Below are 26,231 nucleotides of genomic sequence, written 5' to 3'. Positions count from 1 at the left end.
ACAGAGAAAATGCATGCAAATTAAAGACACTAACATAGAGGGATATAACATGTAAAATGCATTACAAGGTCAAATCCAGCCTAAACTTCATTTTTAGTTTTCATTAATACTTTTAGAAGGAGTCTTCAAACTTGTAGGTTTTGACTCAATGGGATTTGATATGAAGATGTGACACCTCATCTTAAATTCCTTAACCACATTTCTTAAGTTGACAGGAATGTCAGGAAGTGTGCCTGATAAGGCTTGCTGTCCTCTCCGAGCTGACTAATCATACATGAAGTCTTGGCAAGAGATAACCAGGTTACAGTAGAACCAAAATGACATCACATCAACTCAATTTCATATCCTGTAGACACCAGTGCCTATCACCACTCCAGGTTGCTAACATCCTTGACACACAAATGGTATTTTCAGTCTCTGATGTCCCCCTTTTACCCTGTGTCTGTCACTCTGGGGTAAATCAGGAACAAATTTGTCACTAAATGTAAAGAACCATTAACTCATGGGCACTTTGTCATCTGAAGCATAATTTTATGTGCACAGCTCGCCAATCCCTGAACTCTAGCTATTTGCATAACAGTTTGCTATATGAATTTATGACGGAGGATAATGCTGAACTTGTTAAAATTCCATATGAATCTCAGCACAGAAAATGGACTGGTGCTTTAAATCTTGGAGAGTTGTTCACATCAATAATGAATTTCAAATAATTTATTCACTTCAAGTGTAAGTGGTTGGCATACAGTCCTTACAGCTGGTTTGTTGAGATAATTGATTTCCATATAGTTTAAAGATGGGGAAAAAAAACATATGACAACTACTGCAGGTTTTGAGGCAATTGTGAATGCTGTATCAGTTTAATTATAACTCCATCTTTAGCTGACATAGGCTCGGTCCTATTGGAATTAAAATATCCCAGCAACTTGAAATGTAACAGTGATGAATTTTTTATGTTCTACCTACCTTGTATGCTAGCTTAGGGCACTGTTACAAGTACACTTCTAGCTTTTTTTCAGTGGATAGTTAACATGACATGCAAGACTGGTCTGCATGACACAGATAACTCAAGGGAATAGCAACAAAGTAAATGAGATGCATTAGTATCTGGATGTGAACTGGGGGATATAAGTTCTCAGAACTTCTTGTTTAATTTATAGAATTGGTTTTTTTCCCCTGTGCATAAGATTTCAAAATGGTAATCATATTCAGGAAATGAGATGTTCCCACTTCAGGTACTAATATCAATATGTAAAAGATAATCATTAACCAAATGTACTACTCAGCAGTGCCTATTATATGTAAACAAGCTAACTGAGGTGATAAAAGAAGCTTTTACTAAAAAATTAGTTATATGGATGACAAAAACATTGGGAAAAAGGAGGGGGGGGGGCTATTTTTTGTACATTTGTTTCTTTCTTTCTTATTGACCACTATGCACAGAGCAAAAACTAAGATCTTGGTGGAACAAATAACATAATAAAAATTTGCATCACAGCTAACACAACAGTGTACAAAATATCCCAGCGGTATGAAGTCCAAATGAAGTCCAAGCTGGCTATTCCTGCATATTATCATTTAGCAGCTGGCCTGCACCTCCACATTCTCAAATAGAGGATGTATTGAATGAGCAGAGAACTGGGACTACTAACTACTCCATGTTTCACTCTATTTTTCTCTTACCACTGAAAATTGTGTCATATAATTTGCAAAGAGAAGAGCTTTTTCTATTCTTATTTCATTGTTACTTCATTGTTAAATTTCACAGTGTTGGAAAAGGAAAAAGAAAAAGAAAAAGAAAAAGAAAAAGAAAAAGAAAAAGAAAGAAAAAGAAAAAGAAAAAGAAAAAGAAAAAGAAAAAGAAAAAGAAAAAGAAAAAGAAAAAGAAAAAGAAAAAGAAAAAGAAAAAGAAAAAGAAAAAGAAAAAGAAAAAGAAAAAGAAAAAGAAAAAGAAAAAGAAAAAGAAAAAGAAAAAGAAAAAGAAAAAGAAAAAGAAAAAGAAAAAGAAAAAAGAAAAAGAAAAAGAAAAAGAAAAAGAAAAAGAAAAAGAAAAAGAAAAAGAAAAAGAAAAAGAAAAAGAAAAAGAAAAAGAAAAAGAAAAAGAAAAAGAAAAAAGAAAAAGAAAAAGAAAAAGAAAAAGAAAAAGAAAAAGAAAAAGAAAAAGAAAAAGAAAAAGAAAAAGAAAAAGAAAAAGAAAAAGAAAAAGAAAAAGAAAAAGAAAAAGAAAAAGAAAAAGAAAAAGAAAAAGAAAAAGAAAAAGAAAAAGAAAAAGAAAAAGAAAAAGAAAAAGAAAAAGAAAAAGAAAAAGAAAAAGAAAGAAAAGCAACAGATGGGCTGATTAGTAAACCTTCATGCAGCTGGGGGCCTGATTCCCTCTTGTGTTGTTTCTGCTTCAGTTGAGGTAACTTCTCTGAATCCAACCAGGGCCCTACCCTTAAGTTTCAGTGTTTAATTAAAGTAATTCCCTTGGAATGAGGCCACAGTTCTGTTTCAGATTAAAATAAAAGCTCTGAGTATGCCTCAAACGTCCTTCCACAGATTCATCTCAAGATACTAGAATAAATGAGAATGGACCCTTCTCTGAAATAAATTATAACCTGGAACGATGAAGCAAGAGCTTCAGAGGTCTACCTTGGCATAGACAGCACACAATTTGCTTCCCTTAACTCCCTGCTTTATAACTATATTCAAAGTTTTCTTTTTACATAGCTCAACAGGGAAAGGTTCCATGGCATTATGACTCCTAGCTTCCAAGATTTTTTAGGCAGTAACTGTTGATGATCTGCCAATTTGGGGTAAATATATTTGATAAAACTATTCACTAGACTTTACAATGGTCAGCATTTCACAAGAGAGGAGCAGAGGAAGGATGGGGTAGAGGTTTGATTTTGGCAAAGGGTGTAGCCGGTTGGAGCTGATGGTACCAGTATCAAGACCATCAAACAAGAGGATCTTAAATTTCTCAGAGCTACTTTAGCCATAATAGACCAAAATTATTCCTTATGCAAGTCTAGTTTTGGGAGAACACTGGATGAAATATGAGTTACAAGGCACCAAAGCATAAGACTTCTGGTATTGACTTCCAGCTCCAATTCCAAAACACAATCTTTCACTTAAAATGAGACACAAGAGTAAGGTGCTGGAAAAGATTAATCACAGGTCCCTGGCAGTAACCACACAGGTATTTTTTGATGTATAACGCCATCATAACTTTGATCCCTGTTTGTAGCTCAAATATAAAGTTTTGATTCTGAGTTTGTGTGTAGATGTATTATGAACCTATATTCATAACATGGAGTTGGGACTCAGAGAAAATCTTGTATAAAGATGTCACTGTGCGGAGTCATGCCAAAATTGCCTTATCTGTCTTAATTTAAAAGCAGTACCAAGAGGTACTGGAATGATTAACAAGAGTTCTGGAGAATTAAAAACCCTTATTGTCATACAGATACATTAACCATAGATAAAGCTGAGATCAGTAGAGAACCTAAAATGAGGTCTTTATGCAGAAGAAAAGCTCACTAGCATCTGTTTCTAAAATACATGAGAAAATTTAGATTGCACAATAAATGCTGGCAGTTGCCTCTGTTTGCAAGTGGCTCCTGAAATATACTTGGGAGTGGAAATCAGCTGGAAACTGTAATAAAGAACTACTGTGCAAAGTACTATGTAGACTTCCTACATGAGAACAAAGTTGCAAAAATACTCTTTCACTGTTAAATATAGGCTTAGGTCTTGTTGTTGATAAGCCTGAGATGGCTTGCTATGGACAAGCAGGAATTCTGCCAATGAAGATAAAGTAGCCAAGTGTGAAATATGCTATTAATACAAAAAGTGGTCTGCAAAGGCATGATGCCAGAAGAACTAACCTTCTGTAACACTGAATCCAGTGAGGGAAGTAGGGCAAACTAATAAACAGATACCAACACTTTTTTTTTGTGCATCACACCTTCATTTTACATTTCAGGTTGTATCACCACCTTCCAAACTGGTGAGTTAACCTGAATACTGAATATGTGTGGAGTGATACTTTTCTTTTTACTCATTGACAGTAATTTGCAACCACATGCTTCCTACCCTCAGCCTTGCCAGGCAGAGCCTCCACAGGGACAGAAGGGAAGAACTGGAGGAGAGAGTCTCATCCTCCCGTGACAGATGCTCACAAAATTATATTTGACTTCAGAAGGGATTTCTGAGCATCTACTATCTTTAGCAGCAATTTGGAATAATGTTTGTTAGGTATCAGAGCTTCTGTTTCTACCTTTCATTCTCAGCTGCTGAACTGCTATACTCACTTTCAAAGGAAAGGGAGAAGATGAAAAAACACAGGTGAAAAATCCCATGAAGTTTAACAAGAGCAAGTGATGGATTCTGCACCTGGGAAGGGGCAACCCTGGCTATATGTACAGACTGGGGGACAAGCGGCTGGAGAGCAGCCCCACAGAAAGGGATCTTGGGGATTTTGGTTGACATCAAATTGAACACCAGCCAGCAGTGTGCCCTGGCGGCCAGGAGGGCCAACCATACCCTTTGGTGCATCAAGCCTGGCATTGCTAGCCTGTTGAGGGAAGGGATTGTTCTGCTCTGCTCTGCACTGGTGCGGCCTCACCTTGTGTACTATGTGCAATTTTCGGTGCTACAGGGTAAAAAGAACGTAAAACTATTAGAGAGTGTCCAAAGGAGGACACAAAGATGGTGAAGGGTCTGTAGGGGAAGATGTATGAGGAGCAGCTGAGGTCCCTTGTTTTTTTTTCAGCCTAGAGCAGAGCAGGCTGAGGGGAGGCCTCATGACAGCCTGCAGCTTCCTCATGAGGGGAGTGGAGGGGCAGGCACTGAGCTCTGCTCTCTGGGGACAGTGACAGGACCCGAGGGAATGGCATGGAGCTGTGTTAAGCTGGGTGTTGGGAGAAGGTTCTTCACCAAGAGGGTTGTTGGGCACTGTAACAGGCTCCCCAGGGCAGTGATCATGGCACCGAGCCTGCTGGAGTTCAAGAAACATTTGGACAAGGCTCCCAGATATATGTTCTAGTTTTAGGGTGGTCCTGTGTGGAGTTGGGCTTCATGAGCCTTGTGGGTCCCTTTCAACTCAGGATATTCTATAATTCTATGGTTCTATGTTTCTATGTAATTTATATTCAAACATCTTAAAACATTTCTTGTGAGTTGTTTTTGTGCAAATTCTGTACCTATATCTAAGAAGAAATAGACTGGTAACTAGTGTACTTTAAAGCCTGCATAGAAAACAACAAATTGCATATCAGTTTTCCAATGCTTCTAAGATAGGACAAAAAGTTTGTCATCAACAGGATTTTGTCCCACTTGGAGTAAGTGGGAAAACTCTCAATGACTGGTGTGGCTTAGATGCCAGTTTTCCAGATCTTATTGGTGGTACTCCATCCCAGACCTGCAACTGCTTGGCAGAACATGCATTTTCAGTTTTTAAAATGTACTATATTCCCTGTGGCAAGTTGTTAATCATGCAACAGAGCTAATCTATTAGGAGGTCATTGGATAACTTTTTCCCTAATTATGAGAAGTGTATCAAAGAACGTAATACTGGCACTTTTGCTGCTTTCATTGTTGAAGGCCCCACTAGTGCTGTGTGTCTTGAGAAGAGCTGTAATAGCAGCAGAGCTTGTAGTGACATGAACAGCAAGTTTTGTAGGGATAGGTTGAAATGCATAGATGTTGACAAAAGAATGATTTCGGGGGTGCTGGAACCTCAACATGCATTTACATTAGTATTGACAGAGGATTTTTAACATTAGTGTTCACTGTGAGCACTTGGTTCAGACCCATTTTCCTAGCCAGATAATATCTTGCTGCTTACTGTGTTTCATGAATATATCTCTGTACACAGCTAAATGTCACCTAGTGGCTCAGAATCTTAGCATTCCCTTTCAGTTCTGGCCCAAAAGTGGTGTTTAATTCATCTAATTATTTGAATAGCTCAGAGTAGGTGTGTTTGAATTCGTGTGTTGCAAAAAGGATGTTGAGACAAATTCACATGCATGAAAATTTATTAGCAGGATCCATAGCTGATGGCATACATCAGCAACGACAGGGAAAATTATTGGAGGGGCAGGGTAGTGGGGGTGGGGAAGAGAAGATAGAGAAAAAGAAAGGGATGGGAGGCAGGGAGGGAAAAGAAAGCTGTCCCCAGTGGCAAGCTGGGAAAAAAAGTGATGGGAAGCAGCCTGTGGTGAGCATCTTCCTCAGGCATCCTCTCCAGGCACCAGGTGGATCCCACATGATACTTTCCCTACAGTAACTGTATAATTTCCATCAGGACTCACTCAAATTTCCCAATGGTTCTTCCCATTTCCAGTGCTGTTAGCACTGATCAGAGCTAGCTTTGGACAGGGGCAGATACTGCATGGGTGGTTGGTTGGTGAGCTTTGTGCGGGTATAGTTTTGGGTCCCTTGACGTAAATCAAAAGCTTCAAGGGTAGGAAAAGGAGGGGAAGAAGAGGCGTGATTCTTATTCTAGCAGCAGTCCTTCCCCCTGGAACCTGCCACATCATAGTCTGCAGACTACGGCTCACGTACCTCCAGGAGGATCCTGGGTTTGCAAGGAGTCCAATGCTGTCATGTTGTCCTCCGTTACATCAAGATCTCCATTCTCCTTTGGTGCCATCCAGCAGAAGATTGGGAATTCGTTCCGCATCCCCTCATGATAAAAACCATCAAATGATAGCCAGATAGGGACACACCTTTTGCTGGCCAATGAGAGGACAGCTTGCTGTAGGTAGCTTTGTTCACTAAAAATGATGGGACGTTTGCAAATATGCAGAAGCCACAACTTATGACCATTCGCACAGCTGTATGTTCTCATTAAAAATAACCAACAAATGCATAGATAGCCCTGACGTGCTCAATTAGCTGTTGTGAAAACACACATTGATAAATCCTACATATTATTTATTTGTGTGTTGCCTCATGTTTAAATCTATAGCACAAAAATAGAAAGCCATGTGTCACATTAAAGTTTTGCTTTCCTGTGCCTAGTTTGCACATAAGAATCCCTTAAATCTTCTTTTTTGCACCTTGGTGTAAAACACTGCATGGAAAGTCTCCTGTGTAGAGCAAGGGACAGGGTGGTACTTCTTCCATGCTAAACTGCATCTGATTCACTCTACACACATACTGATATTCATGGAAATGTCAAGAGTCTCAAAATACAAAAGGATAGACTCGTATTTAAATATCAACTGGATAGTCAACTACAGTGATTTATATTACAGAAATTCCCAGAAATAAAATAAAGAATTATGAAATAACTGTATTTCACTTAACCAGGTACGTAACTAACCATTTTCCAACCAGTTTGTCAGCTAGAACCAGTATTATTGTTGGATACGATAACCTGAGGAAGCAGACAGTGCACTTGATAAGTAATCCATTTACATCCTTTTGACATGGAATTTTGCATACATAGACAATTACACAAACAATGAAGAGAATACTTGTCTTCTTTTCCTTCCTAAAATATCAAACATAACAGCATCAATTTAAAATAATGCCTTTTACCTATTTATTTAACTTTATATTTAAAAAAAGTTTGAATTCCCATAAGAAAAAAAAAAAAGTCTTTTCAGTCTTTTCTGTCCGGACCACACTTTATGACAGTTGCAGAAGTAAGCTGTTGCAGTCTAAATGGCTGGGCATGCAGATGCATCTGGTATGTAGATGTAACCTGCTTGCCCCTGCTGACTGAGTACCAGGTCTCTGATAGAGGGATTAATCCACTTTGTGATCTTCCTCCAAAACATTTCTTACTAACTTCAAAATTTTTGACTGATTTCAATTGTGACCACTGCTTCCTATTTAAACAAACAAAACAAATTTAAAAAAAAATGAACTGCTGTGTTTGGTATCTATGCATGAGCAGGAAGCCTTGATTTATTTGCTCTCTTGTTTGTATAGCTCTAACTATGGTTATTTATCTAGATTATTTATTATTCATAGACCTCTGTAAACACTGGCAATACATGCTGCTGGTATGTTTGCAGTTCTACATATGCAGTGATGGATTCTAACTGTTTCAGAAAACATTTTGTAGTCACTTCATTAAGCAATAAATCTGAGACCTTCAGCCCATATTCAGTCAGTCCTTCATATCAACTGACTTCAGGGTAATAATTAGGAATTATAATCTCCACGCAGGTTTACAGGTTGTGACAACTAATTTTATGAAGAATGAACAATTTTCAGCTGAACCTGTGATGCTCCATCTAGGTGTACAAAACTCACCCCAAAAAATCTATGCAGTAAATAGAAAATTATTTCTTCCTGCCTTCTTTTTAAATGTTTTGATCACTAAATATCTGTATCTTGCTGTATTTTTCAACCAATATGAAATTTATTTTGTTATAAATGAATATTCTCTTTTGCTGCATTGGTTTATAATAAATAAACAGCAGCAAATAAGTACAGAAAGCTTAATTTTCACTTTCATCATTCACTCGCAATAAGTTATTTTCCAATTACTTACCTGTGGAACATTACTGAAATTAAAATAAGAAGCCCAGTCAATATTGCATGCATCAGAAATGATGAAAATCTTCACTTACTGAGAACTGTGAAATGTTTATTGGTTTTTAGACGTAGAGTCCTCCAGGGAGTGCTACAAATCCACACAAATTCCCTACATCTTAAACGTTGCATTTGGAGCACTGTTTTAGATGAAATACGTGTAAAAACTGTAAGCTTACAGCTTTCTAGTGCCGATACAACTGCAAAGGTTCAAGAACATAAATTATTCCAGCATGAGTCTGGAATAAATTACATGCACTTCACAAGCTCTAGAGTTGCTTGATCCACACAGTAGCAAAAGAAAACAAAAATATCTTTTTAGAGTTAGGGAATGAAAGATTATTTAACCATCCTGTATAAGTCTGTGTATTTTATCAGTGATTTTTTCTAAATAGCATAAAGCTAATGAAACTAACAAAGAAAAGAGGACTTATGATTAGTAGGATGTGAAATGATTTGAGACTGGCCTAGTACAACAGGTTCTCTGAGGTACATCAGAGCTGAAGCAGCCACTTTCTCTTCAGAAAAGAAAAAAAAAAAATCAACCTTTTTCTCCAACAGCACCCTACTTAATTCAGGTCCCTTAAATCTACTCTGTATCTCCTGCACAGATACAAGCACTGTGCTTTCTTTTATTGTTTGTGTCTAATAGGCTATTGAAAAGACTATACAAACTCAACCAACACCTTCCACCTCTCCTCCTCCCCCCCCCAAAAAAACCAAAACAAAACAAAACAAAATACAAGTTCCCAATATTCAGTTTCTGACAGTGGCCAGTAGTGGGTGTTTACAAAGATGACCAAAATAAATAGAGCAACTATACAATAGTTCATCACTTGGTACTATTGTACATCCAGATATTGCATCTGGACACTGCATTCAATAACTATGGCAGGGCTTCCATGAATTTATTGAGTCTCTTTTGAGTTTACTTATTTTTAAGCCTTTGTAATACTTTGTGGAAATGAGTTTCACAGTTCATCTACTCAGTCTGTGAAAAAATACTTTCTTTTGTTTGTGTTGGCATGTTCCCAGATAATTTCTTGTGTACCACTTGTTCCTGTGCTGTGAGAAATAGTTAATAATCTTTCCTACTTACCTTCTCTGTGTCTCCTGAAGTAATAATCCCCCATGTTAGCCCTTGGTCATTTCTTTTCCACACAGAATTCTTATTCTATTTAAAAAGTCCTCATTTGGAAGCTATTCAATGCAGCTGACTGTTCTTTCTGTCTTCCAGCATATTTTTCTTGTCTTATCTATATTGGTTTCAAGGTGAAGTGACTGTACACCACAGGTTACATGTCAGCAGAATAGTTTCTGATTTGTTCTCTAGTATTTTCCTAACAATTCTTAATTGTTTTTGCTGCTGCTGAGCACAGGGCTCACATTTTTATGAGACTCTCCAAGATCTGTTTCCTAAGAAGAAATAGCTAATTTAGAGCTCAGCGCCATTTAGATGTACTTGTTTTCCCTACATGCACTTACATTATTGACTTAGAATTTATTGACTTCTATTTTATTACCCAGATACTCAGTATCAAAGATTTTTTTAAAAAATTCTTCACAGTAAGTTTTAGTTTCTCTACACTGAGTAATTCTGTGTTAATATAGATTTCAGCCCAGATTCCTGTGGGTCTCCAGCAGTAACCTCCTTTCCTGTTGAAAACTGACCGTTTATTCTTTCTTCCTTATTTGTTTCTCTCGTGCTTCTCTCAAATGTGAACACTCCATATTTATCTATAAAATCACACCTGGTATGTACTGTCATATTGAAACTACAAGCACTGGTTTAGGCAATGAAATATGAATTTAGTCTTCCTTACCGTTTTCTTTCTTGATGTAGTTCTTTTTGTTTGTTTGTTTTTGTTTGTTTTCTCTCTCTCCATCACTTTCCCTCCCTGTGTTGTTTCGTTCACTTTTTCATCCATCAACTTTCCCATCCAACACTCCTGTTCATCTTTCCTGCACTGTCCCAACTCTCTCCTCATTACTCACATGTCTTTATGCTGACTTGGAGCTAGAATAACTGCATGTGTATTATTTTTCTCCTTACTCTATCCATCCCTCTTTCACTGAAAATAGAGCCAACCAGATGCAATTGATGTATGAGTCAAAGTCATTGAAACCAATAGAAATCTCTCCATGGGAGCAAGTAGATTTGGAATCAAGTTTTCTGTGAAAGCAGCTTTTCTTGTGTATGAGGCTGGTTTACTGATAGACAAAAGAATAACAAGGGCTGTAAACAGTTATAGAGAAGAATGAACAAACCTGTGTGTCAGGAAGGAAGTTGATTAACTCACCTAGGCTTGCTGAGGCTGCCTGTAGAAGAAACAACAGCAAAACATGGGACACAATGCTGAAATGACCAGCTTGGAGATCTGTGTTGAATTTTTCTCTTTGGTCCTGTAAATCCTGCAAGGAAGAGCAACCACAGTACTTTAGGTGTGCTGGTATGATCTTAGAAGAATTGGAGCAGCCATCCTGTCTCCCATCTGAAACCAATGACCTCTGTGGAGCAAATCATGGTGGGGCACAATGGTGGAACTTCTTTCCCTCATGGTGGGACTTCTTTCATCACACCTTAAACCTAGATTCTCTTAACCAGCTTTTTTTTGATACTAGTAATTCCTTTTCTTCCTCATGTATGCAGAATACTTGGTTTATCCAATCATCATCAGGGAGCTGTGTGGCATTCAAAATTCCCAGCAAAGACAATATTTTTTGAGGTGTGAATATGTGGTGATAGATCAGAAAGTGGAAGAAATAATAATTTCTGTCATGTGGTTTATTATTTTCACCATTCTGAAAGTAATTTGTCAAGCACCAAGTCCAACAACAGATAACAGGACCTAATTCTTTAATCTTCACAGTGAAGCATCCATATTTTTCAGATATCTGCTATAGACTTTGTTCTTACATTCACAAATATCCTTCAATGGCACTGAAATCAACAGGGATTTTTTGCAGAGTGAGATATTCTTCCATCAAATTAATAGTCTCCATAAGTAAGAGGGGTGGACTGAACATATTCAGCACAGTAAGGCAGTCAGCAGAACTGGGGACAGCATGGTGGAGCAAAGGTGCCACAATCAACTATTTCAGTGAAAATAACTAAATGAGTCAGCTCTTATGTGTTACAAGTCATAACTGTGGTAATGACCACACCTTGTGGCCATGCTGCTCTCCTTTTGCCAATGATTTTTTCCTATTGGGTGACTTCTTCAACACAGTCAGGATATTTCTGCTGTTGCAATGCTTACACACAAAGGTTCTTTGTGCCAAATAACATCATACTTTTGCTGGAGGGTGTTCATAGTTATTTTTTCTTCAAAACATCCCTAATTAATTTTGCCAAAGCCACCCGCCTTCTGCCACCTGTCAGGTGGCAAGAAGAAAGAATATGACTCCAGACAGCTAGACATTTTGAAGGACAGAAGAACATGTGGTGAGATGAGAAGAGTATGGAGACAAATTCAGACAAACACCTCACAATAGCTTCTTTTATATGATAGCCAGCAAATCATAATAGGCTATTATATCTATAGTATATAAAATAGGGAGTTAAAAACCCACAGATTACGAAATTGCAACAATGTTTTGAAGCAAGAAACACTAAAGCCCTTTTTGGTCTAATATATCAATGATGTTAACAGTACAGTTGTTGTAGTGACTCTTTTTAACCAGTAAGCTGAGTCCTCATAAACAATGCACATAGTTCATTCTTCATGTTAAAACAAAGGTGTATTATCATTTACCTTAACTGTTTCCATGTTTCCATTTACTTCCAAATATTTATTTTAATTGTGGAAAGAAAATTATATACACGACATGTTAAGAAATGGCTTGTACTTCCATAGGCCACATTCTATATTCCTTGTCTTCTTTGCACTACCTTGCCTACTTTGCACTCCAATTAACTTCACTAGGAGTAATATTTATGTGCATACCCACAAGAAATGAATACATATATAACGTGGCCTCACACAGCTCCACAGCACTGAACAGAAATCCCAGTAGAACTTCAGCTATGGTAGCAGTCATGTTTTCATGACCGAATGTGGGTTGCAAGAAAATGTTTAACAATCCATAAAAACTTTTCTTGAGAGTATGCAATCCCTAAATGTCATTTTGCTCTTTGGTCCTTTGGTTAGGATTTATTAGACTATTTCATATTTACCTTTCTGTTTATTTTGTAAAAGTATACTTGTCTAGCACACATTTTTATGCCAGCCTTGCTTTGCATTTTTACAGTCTGCTAATTAGACCATTTTAACTAATTTGTTTGCATTTTGTATGAGCAAGTTGGGCTTTTGGATTGACTAATGTAATTGCAGCCAGTTTCTGCCAAATACAAATTACTCTTTCTAGTGTGAGCTAGAGAGAAAAGTAAATATTTAATAGCCATCAATACCCTTGCAGCATTTTAGAGTGTGTGGTGGGGTTTTTTTTTGTTGTTTTTTTTTTTTTTTTTTTTCCCTATGGAAAGTTTAAATAATTTCTTCAGTGCTTGATGGCACTTTAATGTTAAGAAATTATTTTTTAATCTTTTTTTTTTTCTGAAATAATAATGAATTAGACACTTTAGTATCTCCATAAGGGCTTTATTGCTGTGCACTTTGCAGTTTTAAATTCCAAGCTTTAAGATTCCACATTTGAAATTTACTTGTGTAGCTTTTTATGTATTGAATAGTGTCTCCGGAAGCCTTTTTCCTGGAATGTACTTGGATTTCAATGTTTACAAGTGGATGTACCTGGTTTTCAATATTTATAAGTGGATGAAGTCAAGTCTCCTATCACTGTTAAATTGTGGGTCTTATTCTTGATTTTCCTTTCCTTTATTCTTTTTCAGAAGAGCATAGGAGAAGACAGAAACTGGTTACCAAACCTCAGTATTATTGGTATCTGTCTTTTGTACAGCATACCTTATGTTCTTCATCTGTGTAGAAGCAGACATAAAGACGAAGATGTACCAGAGATTTAAGCAGGATAAAGGTCCTCAGTTTTCAACTTGACTATTCCCATCTTGGTGGAGAAGACCTCTTGCTTGCCAGGACAGGGCAGGGCAGGGCAGTTCTTTTCCTTCATCTCTTCCTCAGGCCTCCCTCAAACCATGACCTACACAGAGGATACCAGTCAATCTGCCTTACCTGGGGAGCTGGTACCAAAATGCTGTTCTCAGACCACGCTTCTCAGTTCAGGGTCAACATAAAAACTCTAGCAAGTATTGCTTTCTGACAAAATTTGGTGATGGTGTTCTTCACTCCAGCATACTCACCTGCAACAGCGTCACTGGATTTTACCTGGGTTATGAGTTTTTCAGGCTCTAATTTCTTTTCCCACATAAAGCTTTCAAATGCACGATGCATCAATACTTCAGCACCTGAATTTCTTGGTGGATCTGGTCCATAATACTACTCTTTGCTCTGCAAAAGTGTTAAGATAGCAAGAGGATGTGAGGAACCTCTACTCTGAGACGCAAAATGTGATCATGTTTTTGTACAGAAATTATTTCAGCACAGCTTAACAGCCAGTTTTCCACCAAGTGATGAAATGTGTTCTCTTATTAGCTAAAGAAAGTATAATCTTGCTTTCACTGGAGTCATTAGAAGGCCTTCTTTTGACTATAATAGGTGTTTTAGGGACATCTTTAATTTAAATTAAGCTAGAAGGTAAAAAGGGGTATGTCATCCCACCTCACAGATTTCTAGTATTTGTGAATATCTGTGTAGTTAGAGAATAGCATCTATTTTCCCAAGTTTTAATCTAACAAAGGTTAAGTTTTCTTCTTTTCATATTGTCTTAATGTATTTCTATCCTTACCTAATTTCTCGTCTGTTACCTTGTGCAGCTGGTACCATTCCCAGGTTGCTGTGTGAAGGAGCTCCTGCTTTTGACCATCTTACTCTTTCATCTGACGAAGCTAAGATGGTAACAGATCAACAGTGAGATCCAGAACTAAGGAGAGAGAAATCAAAACAGCTTTTAGCTGACTCCTTGACATGTCAGTGCTCATTTTAATTTCAGATAGGGTGGATAGAGTGCAACTTCGTGTAATAGCGAACCATCCATAATCATTAATTAACAGGGTAAAAACATAATCATTGCCAAGTGGCAACACGGCAATGTCATCATCAGGGTATATAAGCAGGCTCCGAATTTCATAACTGCAACTACCATATTCCTTCTCTCAGTCCCATCCCTATTACATCAAGTTTGTCACAGAGCATGAAACAACATGTTCTTGATCAATGTTCTGTCACTGTCCCTCACTGTCTGTGCAATCCTCCCATGAAGCAGTAAGAACAGGTGCATTGCAGAAAGTGATAATCTTCTTGTTTCTGGTGTTTGCCTTGCCTAGATGAACAGGCAGATTATTTGGTCAGCAAAATAACAATACTTTTCTAAGAAAGTGAAACTTCTGCTATTAACAGGCAGTCTTACCTGCCTCGTGGATAATGGGTGAGTTAGTGTTTTTGCCTTGCAACATTTTGCCTGGAAACCCAACACTGCCATTCTTGGATATCTGCACTTTTCACAAACATCAGTAGCAAATCTGAGCATATAGCTCAGTGGTAGGATTTGGCTACTTGGATCAAATCCTTTTTTAAATTTAACACTACATTTAATACTGAAAATTAATACTAAGAAGTAAATTTAGTAATAAATTTAATATAATTATTTTATATAAGTTTAATAATGTTGATTTAATACTAATTTTTAATGTGTGTTTTCCATTATGAACATGGTTACTTTTTGGGAACAGTGCTTTGTGGTCCTAATTTATATTGAATTTCTTTAACAACTACTTTTGGGTCCTGGAGACAAAGACAAGCAACTTCTTGTGTACCCTTATATTTGTTTATTCAGCACCAGTATTTTGGAAACAAAGAGGGAGGATTTTCAAATAGATTTTAGTATGCATGCAATAATTTTTTGAGTGTGCTTGTCTGAATACATTTGGAAAAGCTGATGTAATTTTGGTACCTGTGAGAGGACATAAGAGGATGGAGGCTTTGAAGATGTTGGTACCATCATGCAAGAGGTCTGCCTAAAATAGCTGCATGGATTGTGTTTAGAAATGAGAAGGAAGTTAGGTTATTTTCTCACTTCTGACCATTCTACAATTTATCTATGCCTATATTCCCATGCTGCTAATAGGATTACTCACACAAGTAACACAATAGCACTTTAGCCTTAAGCAGCTGGCCTCCACGCTCATATAAAAGTGAGCATGTCAGCTAGTGCTTACTGTGATGCAGAGAAGAAATTAAACAAGAACTGGACTGACTGTTTTAAGCCATAGATAAATGAAATCTATTTTAATCATTTCAGTCCCAGGAAAGTATTTTCTAAATGTGTTATGTCAAAACATCCCAAAGAGTGACATGTAATCCAAGGCACATGTTTTATTCTCGATTATATTTGCAAATTCAATCTCAATCCTTTCAAGGCATTTTGAAATTCAAGTAACATTGTTAAATGTTTATGCTCTTGATATTTGACTAAAGCAGTGCCACAGGAATATGCAACAAAGGACTTCAGTACAGTAATTCATTTATTCACTGAATCTTAAACAACTTAAACAACTTAAATCATCTTAAATCATCTTAAAAAACTGACAATTTTTACAAATCTGACCCTACTTGAGAGATTTAGTCATTCTCCAACAAGGAACAGCAGGAGATGAGGAGATGTTAAAAAAAAAAAAAAAAAAGTATAGCACTTTCCAAATTATTAAATAAATAAGTATCCAAATTGAAATACAGATGTTTTTCACCAGCTTCATCACAAGACCTTTCAATGTCAGTTCTCTGCTTTTGAACCCTCTATTTCTTTAAAAGCCTATGAGAATATCTATACACTGTCAGGTCCTGCCAAAACTATGCAGGGAAACAAATCCCAGACATTTAATTTTCTCACACTAACTCAACCTGACTGCTTCTGTTGTGTTTGGCTGTGTCAGTAATTTCCAGAATTTGATATTTTGATGTAAAATTTTTTTTTGGAAATTTGTGATTATTCTTAAATCCAGTACTTTTGTACCAGGAGGGTAGCTTGAATGTGAGAGGTGGTGCATGAGTGTCTCTGTGGTGCTGTAACATTCCAGCAGGAAAATTCTTGATCCAAATGATGAACATAAAATATGGTATAGTTCTTAAAAATATACGTACTTCCATTAGGGATAGATGCCCTTAGAAGACAAATTTCCATGTGAATGGCAAGACACTTTGCAATTATTGTGTGAACCAAAAGGGGAAATGCCAATCATCAATTTTAGACTATTTTATTTATACCAAACAATAGGTGTTTCTAGTGTTAATTAAACTCTTCCAAGTACCTGAGCAGTGAAATGTTGTCCAAGAGAAACTGTTGGGTCATTTTATGTCATTTGCACCTGTAGTTTAGACAGAATAGATCAAACTGAATATATGTATGTGGAAGGTATGTGAAAGAAAGTGTGTGCAAAACAGTGATGTGAATAGTGGGGGGGAAAAAAAAAAAGTCGAAGAAGAAAAAATAATGGTTTGATTAGCTAGTGATGTTGGTGGAAGACCTACTCACCTGGAAACTGTTACTAAAATACCTTTTTTCATAGGGCTCTACATTATCACAGGACTTGTGTAAAGTTTGAAGTTTCAATCAATGTCTGGGTTTGTACTTCAGAGAGTTTAGATCTGCATATGGCAATCACCTAAGTAATGCACTTTGACACAAAGAGATGCTGGTATTGTTGCTAATTATAAAATATTGTTTGCAAAGATGAACATCATTTGAAAAGGTGGTAAAGACACGATGAACATGAGCCAAACTTTTAAATTGTTAACCTGTTCTATAATGTGTGTAAGGTATACTTAAAAAAAAAAAAAAAAAGGAATGCCAGATATGTTTGCAAGTGGCTTTAGATTAACAAGGGCAGATATAATCCAAAGTACTGTTTAAAGGTCAGTGAAAAGTTTAAAGGTTAAACCCTGCTGCTATATTTTTTTCAGTTCAGACTGCAGGGTGTTCAAAAAGAAAGGCCCATTCCTACCCTCAGTTACACTACTGTGAATTTAGTACTCATAAGTGTTTGGCCTTAGTTGAATTGATGTGGATTTAGAGCACAAGGGCTACCAGTTCTGGCTGTGTATTGTTGCTTTGCTGCTTGGTAGGGAGAACAGGCTTTGTTCTGTTGTCACTTTCCCCTGAAAAAAAAGATGTATCCATGTATCTTTGCCCATGGACTTTTCAAAGCAGAGAAGCTACATGAGATACTGTGAACATACTGTAGAGGTTGGAAATAAATATACTGGGAATGGTGATATCTGTATTAAATGTGTGTATTTTATGATCAATATGTCATAGTGGGAATATCATGCTTCCATCATCAATTCTACAGCATTTTTAAAATATGGTGCAGCTGTTTGATTACATTTTACAAGGACAGATTTCTTAAGAGTAAAATTATCATATTCCTATTTTTATAATTACCTAACAGGAGCCAAACTACTGAAAAAGAGAATGTCTTATTTCAAATGAGATTTCCAGGTAAGATCATCTGAGCAAATGTATCAAAACACTGTGTCTCTTGGGTGACTTTACATTTTCTTTTCAATTTTTCTACTATTAGCTGTAATAAAACTATTCCATTTACCAACAACTTGGTAAAAAATGTCTGCCAGCAAATGACAATATACATATCTGGATCTTTTCTTCTTGGAGACATCCTTCAAGTCTCCCCTTTGGACTCCACTCTTACCTACATTCCCAGGGACAGCAAATCTTCCAAGGGGTGTGGAGTTCAGGGTCACTCCTGATACAATTTACAGACACAACGCTCTTGAAATCTGGGGCAGTGCCTTTACCTTCTCTTTGGCAGCCACACTACCTACCAAAAGCCCATCTGCAATTGTTCTATCCTGGCCACATCCCTGAGCAGCAACTACTGGAGAAAGTTACTTAAAGAAAATGTGTAGATTTTAGTGACAAATATGCAGAAAGAATATGAACTACACTCTACATATTCCCCTTGAGCATCTTCCCAGATCTCCCATCTGGAGAATTAGCTGGGTTAGAAACAACAAGGAGCCTTGCATGCTCTTTTAATTCCTGCTTTGTCCTACAGGCTCTTTGCAATTGCATGTTTGTTCCTGTGTCCTCCCCGCAGATCTTCCTCAGCTCCTTTCATTTCGCATCCTGTCTCTGTGCTGTCTCTCCAAGTGTCCCCTCATTATCTCCACTGCTCCCCAAGGCTGCTGTTCTTGTTCATACCATGGTGTCCCACAGCCTTCCCATGCCTCCATATTCACAGTTCAGGGTCAGTTCTCACATCACAATTTCCTATCAGGTTTTCAAACCAGACAGGTTTTCAAACATAGCACTATGGAGAAAGTTTTTACATTTTTTTTTAATTTATTTTATATTTCATATACCTTTTTTCCTTATGAAACTCTCTGAAGGAACCAAACAATCTAATGCAGAAGAAAGAAACAAGTGTTGCATAAGGGGTAAAGATCAGAAGCGGCTGCCATTTCTGAATACATCCAAATATTCCTGAGAAAACACTACATGGTTCTGGAAATTATGACTGGTCTTATGAGGCACCTTACAACTCATGTCTTGATAAGCTGTAAAACTTTTTCTCCCCTTGATCAGATATCTGCAAAAGCTCTTCTAGCAAGAAGAAATGCCTGTGTGACCTTGTGGTTTTTGTTTGTTTGTTTGTTTGTTTTGACCTTCACAAACATTCAGACAAAAAAAAAAATCAAATGCTTGGATATTGGCATAAAATGGACCCACAAGAATAAGAACTTGAGCAATGTATATTCATTTCAAAAGTAAAGGAAATATTGATGGAAAACACTTCTGCATCTTCCACTGGAATTACTGAATAGATTTGATTAAATATATAAACTTCACTTTGCTATTCAAGTTCACAAAGCATGTTTCGAATAACAATTATTTTATTAACATACTGACATGATCTAGACAAACAAAATTAAATGTGTTTTGGGGTAATAAAATGTAAAGTCTTATTTAAGTATCTTTGCTTTTTAAAACAATAGAGAGAGAGATTTCTACAGAAGCAAAATGATATTCCCACAAAAACTGTAAATTAAAATCATTAACCTCAGCCTTGCCATAAGCATCTTTTTCCTCAGGGGCATGAACCAACTGTCCTCAAAGAGAAATTTTAGTTTCAGAAAGCTCTTGGGAAAAATATACAAAATACACTGTTACACTGGAAGTAAAATATGACAAGTTGTCTCTAATCTGTTCTTACTAATCAGTGAAAGATTAGAAGACAGAAATATTGCTCTTAGAATAAAAATCAACAATCTTAGGGATATAGGGAAACTTCTGAAGGAAAAAGCTAGATTTTAAATAAGAAATTAGATAATAGGCTCAGATGTGTCAGTTCGTACGAGATTTTCCTGACTGTGAAACATGAGTGGTAATTCTTACCTTGCTCAGAGCATCTGACACACTTTAGTTTGAACAATACTTGATTTTGCCTTGTCCCTTGATTGCTCCAGTGCACCACAGACTGCCTTTTTAGCATTTTGCCATTACATCCTTGTTATCTGCTACCTCAAAGTTTTTGATGGTGCTGTGTATGTACATGATGCCTCATAAGCAGTAAGGTTCAAAATTGCTGAACTTGTGCACCCATGCATTACCCTACATGCATGAATAATCTAGTTAATGAAAAGATGGCCAGGGGAAAGCATAGCCTTTCTGTAAGCTTGGGATGTGAAGGGTAAGCATGGGCTGTGGTTGGCACTGGGAAGATCTAAAACTGCCACTGACCCATTGCATGATTCTGAGGAAGTCATTTCACCTTTCTATTGTGATTTTCTTCTCAGCCTTCCTCTCTCCAACCCGCCAGCCCTTCACAGCAAGATCTGTCTCTTACGATACGTGTCTCACAGCAGGAGCTCAGCTGGAGTTTTCAAATTAGAGCTGATTGGGAATTTTTCAACAAAATGAATTTTCATTAGAAAATGTAGCTTTGTTTCAGTGTAGATCTGCAGCGCAGTAGTGAGGATGCTTACCCAATACGAGGGGATGCAAATTCAAATAACAACTCTGAATAATATGTTTTTATAGGAAGTAGATCATCCGTAGAAGGAGCTGCGGAGTGCAGCTTGCCCTAGGATAACTATCAGTCTGTGGGTGAATTGACACAGTCATCTCTAGCTGGACAGACAATGGGTCAGGAATTTGAAAATGAGTAACCTGTATGCTAGGTGAGATGGTGTGTTCTCTCTCTCTCTCTCTCTCTCTCTCTCTCTCTCTCTCTCTCTTTTTTCCTTTTTGGTGCCGGTTTGTTTTGTGAAACATTCTAAAAGCACTGGGTTTGCTATAGGAAAGAACTGGAGCAACAAGGAAATGTTGGGATGTTTTATGGACTGGGTTTACTTGATCTCACTTGGTTCTACTCCGAACCTCACAAACTTTTAACTATGAGATCAGGCATATCTTCTTTCATGAAATATATATAGTCTAAAGGAGACAGACAAGTTCAGAGTAAATCATGACCAAATACCTGAGGAGAACTAAAGATGGAATACTGGAGATCTGATGATTATTAAAAACAAACTGTCCCAAACCTGGGACACCTGGAGTACTGCATTCATCTCTGAGGCTCCCAGCGATAGAAGGATATGGACTTATTATACCTAAAGAGGGCCTACGGAAAAGCTGGGGAGGGACTCTTCATCAGGGGGTGTAGCAATAAGACAAGGGGGAATGGCTTTAAACTAAAAGAGTATTAGGTATTAGAAAGAAATTCTTTACTATGAGGGTGGTGGGGCACTGGCACAGGCTGCCCAGAGAAGCTGTGGATGCCCCATCCCTGGAAGCATTCAAGGCCAGGCTGGATGGGGCTTTGGGCAGCCTGGTCTGGTGGGAGGTGTCCCTTCCATGGCATGGGAGGTTGGAATCAGATGATTTTTAAGATCCCCTTCAACACAGACCATTCTGTGATTCTATGAAACATGAGGAAGGAGATTGCAGTATGCCGGTGTGGGCAAAGGGACATGTAAACCAAAGGGAATGGTAACAAAAGTATGCACGTGACTGAGAACCTGGGGTTAGAGTTCAGGCACTGGAATTGCGCTGGGTTAGCTGTAGTGTAATCAAGGCACAAGCTGATGTCTGTCATTAGCATTGCCACTGTGCTCACCTTTCAGTAAGATTAAGATGTCTTTCTTGGGGAGCTAACTTTGCTTAAGCTTACTCCATGAGTTTCCACTCTAGCTGTTCACTCAGAGAAAATAATTTTTCAAAACTCCAAAACATCATTCTAGGAGAATATACAGAGAAATGAGTCAAACCCTTGAAGAAATCTCAATAAACAGTACAGACCACCAACAAAAGCATTAAATTAGGTTCCTTCTCTATGAAGACAGTAAACCTTCCAGTGCAGGATGATGACCTGTATTACTTCTTCAGAAAGAAAGAAAGAAACAAACAAATCTGTTTCTTTTAAATAGTATGACTAGTGTAAAAAGAATGAACTACGGAGTCTGTTGCGGACAAAAGGTTTGCCCGTGAATCCTTCTGCTTCATAAATTGAGATTAAAAAGGAAAAATTGAGACAAACAAGCACTGACCTGTGAGTTAAGCAAACACATAGATGAATTCAGAGATGCTGTCCTGTGGTGGGGAAATACCCAGCATAAGCACTGACGAAATGTTTACAGAGGAAAGTTATGTGAATTTTCAGGCAGTGGAACAGAAGTGGTTACCTCTTGCTGAAATATCATAACTGCAATGAAGTGGCAAAGATGACAACTGATGTGTCAAAGACACACAAATCCATCTTATAGGGCTGACAACTTGGTATGATTACTCTCCAAAGATAACTTTATAACTTGCTGAAGTGTGATTTAAGGATGCCCTGGAGCAGCACTAACCTGTGTACCTTTCTTGTGGATAACTTTTATAAGCTATAGCTTTAGTTAATAGCTTATGCAATTTTTCATTTGACCTACGGGTGTCCTATGTGGGTGGGATTTTCAAAAACACTCAAGCCCAGATCCACTAAGGGATTTACACAGAGGTGGTTGCACCTATAATGTGTGTAGGGAGTGGAGCAGAGGGCTGGCCATGGTTTAGCCTGTGACCTAGGGAGGAGGCAGAAAAGTGGCTGCAACACCCTTAAATGTTCACCCAGAACACTACCCACATTCAATTGTGAAATCGTTTTGGACTATGCTCTGTTGATGTCTTAGCTTTGTTGTCATTGAAATAGAGTAAAATTAGGCCCCAGCCAAGTGTTCTTGAAAAGGCCAGACTGAATCTTTCATTTTCTGATGAAGCTCTGACCCTTTCTGAAATATTGTTTAGAAAGAAGCACTTGTATCTTATTATGAGGTAGACCACAGCAGCAGGAAGAAGATGTGTGCTGTTTCTGTTTCTATGTTTTGTTTTTTCAGGTGAACTGTTGTATATACATACAAGAATAAAAAGGATGATAAAAAGCATAGTATGATATTCAGTTTGGTCCCAGTAATGATAGATTGCTTAATCTAAAGCGTCTGACAAACTGCATTCAACTCAAACTGTAGATCTTGGAATACACCTTCCCTTTTTGATGCTAGGAAAGAAGAGGGTTTGTATCTTCATATGTATCAAACATCAGTATAAATCATGTCCTCTATGGGAAATAAGCCATAAGCAGCAATGTTTCTTATAAATAAGCCTTCTGAGAATCTAATTCATTCCCATTTTTCCCTGTCTTTTTGCAAAACTGAACCATCTCCTGTGGCATTTGGGCACCCAGAAGATGGTTTGAAAGGCCATAAACCATCAAAATAAATAAATGGTTGAGAATAGCTGAAGTCCTTGCAACATCATGCTATAAAAAAGGTGCAACCCTGGCAACTTCTTCATGAATGCTAGATGCTGATTTGCTTCCTCAGACCCAGAGGCCTTTCAGAGTGTCTCTGAAAAGTAAGATGGAGGTTGGACTGACCTCACACATGCAGAGCAGGCAGGGCCAAGACAGTAGAAGATAACCTCTCAGAGCTGTGTCCTGACCCTAGTCAGTGGCTGAATTTACACTCCTGTTAGTGGTAAGAAAGAGTCTCGAAGGCAGGAGAGGGTCTCAACGATCTTTAGAGCTCCTCAGATGCTCAAGTGGTAGCAGAACATGCTCATCTAGCTCTCACTATGAAAACTTAGTAAACTTAACTCAGGATTAACTAACTTCTGAGGGCTGCAGAGTGAACTGAAGAAGGGTTCTTGTTTGTCTTCTAGGGATAGTGTTATGGGAAAGCCTGTAAAGCTGTAGGTCCAAGCACAGAGCCTCCTCTGACTTTGGGAAAGCATCAACTGCAGTTAAATATCAGTGCAAGTCCCAAAGGGATGATAAGAATTAATCTTGAAAGCCTTATTTTACCCACACCTGCAGGAAAAAGTATGGTAATACTACTGCTGTTGTAGCTCTGATGGTCTAAGGATAGGATAAGAATTTCAGGGAGAGGCAGTATTTTCTTTTAGGCCAATTGTTTTAACCAGGGGAAGAAAAAGTCTTGCAGACACAAGTCCTCTTTTGTATGCAAAAACCTTCCTCCTGTTATAGGTATCAGCTATTCTAGTGGAAGATGTTTCTTTTCCTGTAACTTTGCCTCTGAAGTGAGATCTGAACTCTGCTCCATTGATAAATATTGGGTGATCTAAGCTTACCCAGTAATTTAGTCTTGACAGTGTTTATTGGGACAGATGATGAACAAGCAACACACTTTTTCTTAAGACTGACATGATTTTAATGTTAGTCGAAAAAGATTTTTTTTCCTCAGTGGGTATATTTTGTAGGTATAGTGATTTAAAGTCTCATCGCAAAGTATCTGATCACTTAACTCCTAAAGGTGAAATATGGGTCCTATGGAGCTGGTATGGTTATAAGAGTGCATAGGCCTTGGAACAGTATATTTTTAATAGGGTAGATGTTGGTATAGAGAATGGGAGAAGAGGAAAGCAAATTCTAACCTTAAGCACTCGCACACTGGCTCTTGGTAAGAAGTCAAGTAAGTATTTTATGCTGCATGGTACTCCAAGATTTATGACCTTTTTTCCTCACTGATAAAGAAAACAACACTGACACACAAGCAACAGAGAAATCAAATAAAAATAATTTCAGCTACTTCCTACTCCATAGAAAAAACTAAACTGGTGCTGTGCTCCTCAGCCTTAAAAAAAAAAAAAAATGCTTTCTCAGATAAAATGTACCATTCACTTCAAACTGTATGCTCTTGTTGCTCTAGCATTTTATTCCTTTTGCACTCTCTAGCTCTAAAATGAGCAAGAATCTGAGGGTGATGCTTAAAGATAATAGGGGGAAGTAGGTTTCTTTTTAAACCTGTCTAGTTCCAAGAACTAAGTTATTTCTTCATTGTAAAGTCAAGGAAAAATAAGGAAAAGTGACTCAAAAGGAGCATCCACAGTGAGATTTGGAGTGACTGTTTTCAAAAACTGTTTTCTCTTGCACATATACTTTGTGGTTTTGAGAGTTATGTTGGAAAAGATGATTGTGGTCTACTTAAAAAGAAATAGAAACATGAAAGCAGGATAGTCTTCTGGAGCCAGACTCCAGGTCTGGGGCAGGCACATTGTATTTCTGAGTCTGCCTTAAAGTCTGAGTCAGTCATTCTTTCCCCATTTTCGAATCTAATCTGAAAGAGGGTACTAATAGAATTTCCTCTCACCTATCAATTTTCAGTTACTGTTCATTTTAATCACAGGTGCCATCAGAGACTGTTTCTTAATGTATATCATTACTTTGGCCAGCACGAAGGGGTTCCTGTTTCTCTTGGCACTCCTAGACGTAGGAATATTATAAATATAGTCAGTGTTACAGTTATAAGCAAAGTCTTTAAAATAGCATAGAACTCAGCATATACACATATTAATATGTAAATAATAAGGCACACATAACATTAGCCTAAATAGAGGAAATCAGGTAACAAAGCACAAAGACAGAAAGAAAGTATAAAATTAGTCTTAATCAAATGGTTTCTACTTCATTTATTTTTGTCCTGCTCTGACTGGTGTAACTTATAATTAGTCTCTGCCTGCAGTGTTGTGGTTCCAAAGAACTGTGGATTAAGGAGAAACTCTAGAATTTCTCCGTAACTTGACAAGTTATAACCTGAAAGCTACACTTAGTCCATTAAAGATTTTTCACAGTGACATTTTAGTGCAGCTAGGGAAATACGCCACTTTGCCATTTATCATTTTCAGGGCATGGACAGTGAAAAGGAGGCTGCTATGAAGAACAAAATAAAATGGATTACATGTATAGAAGTGAAGTGAAGAATACTGATAAATATACACCACTGAATGTCAGCAAATGTCACTTGAGAAGCCATTTGCAGCTACCAGAACAGCCTTGCAACCCAGCAAAAGTAGCAAAACCAGGCAAAACAAGTTGGGTGTACTCACTTCCACATGAATAAGCAATAAACCTCTCTGAAGTTACACCAGAAAGTTGTTAAACTTGATAGATGAATCTTTTCAAAATTGCTCTGTCTCATACAGTATATGGCTACAAAAGAGTACGGATGGTTTAAAGAGAAAAAGAGAAAGCATTGCTGAGAACACTGCGATTTAAGCATTTTTGTTCAAACACTTGTATTCTGCTTTGTATTAAAGGGACGGTTTGAACAAAGGAATGATTCATCACACCACTTTTTCTTCCATAGGGCTGCTTT

At 37.5% G+C, this 26,231-nt stretch overlaps 1 protein-coding gene across 14 annotated transcripts in view; it reads right to left on the bottom strand.

Annotated features, from left to right (window-relative positions):
• Positions 1-1,864: 1,864 nt before the first annotated feature.
• Positions 1,865-26,231, bottom strand: part of LOC310897956 (uncharacterized protein) — a 43,690-nt gene continuing 19,323 nt past the window's right edge. For 3 of the 14 annotated variants that reach the window (XR_014582841.1, XR_014582843.1, XM_083832143.1), the window contains exons 3-6: positions 25,963-26,065; positions 25,227-25,339; positions 13,455-14,487; positions 1,865-10,944 (exon numbers count right to left, since the gene is read on the bottom strand). Coding sequence is in view for 1 of the 14 variants with exons in the window: in XM_083832143.1 (XP_083688269.1) it covers positions 26,051-26,065 (15 nt within the window). In the remaining 13 variants the exon portion in view is untranslated. Of the gene's footprint in view, positions 10,945-13,454; positions 21,867-25,226; positions 25,340-25,962; positions 26,066-26,231 lie in introns of those variants that run through there. The other 11 variants (XR_014582839.1, XR_014582842.1, XR_014582845.1 and 8 more) reach the window with 8 other exon arrangements.

This window comes from Anser anser (assembly GCF_964211835.1).
Source record: "Anser anser genome assembly, chromosome: 3".
In the NCBI taxonomy this organism is placed as follows: domain Eukaryota; kingdom Metazoa; phylum Chordata; class Aves; order Anseriformes; family Anatidae; genus Anser; species Anser anser.
This window is presented reverse-complemented; position numbering and strand designations above follow the sequence as displayed.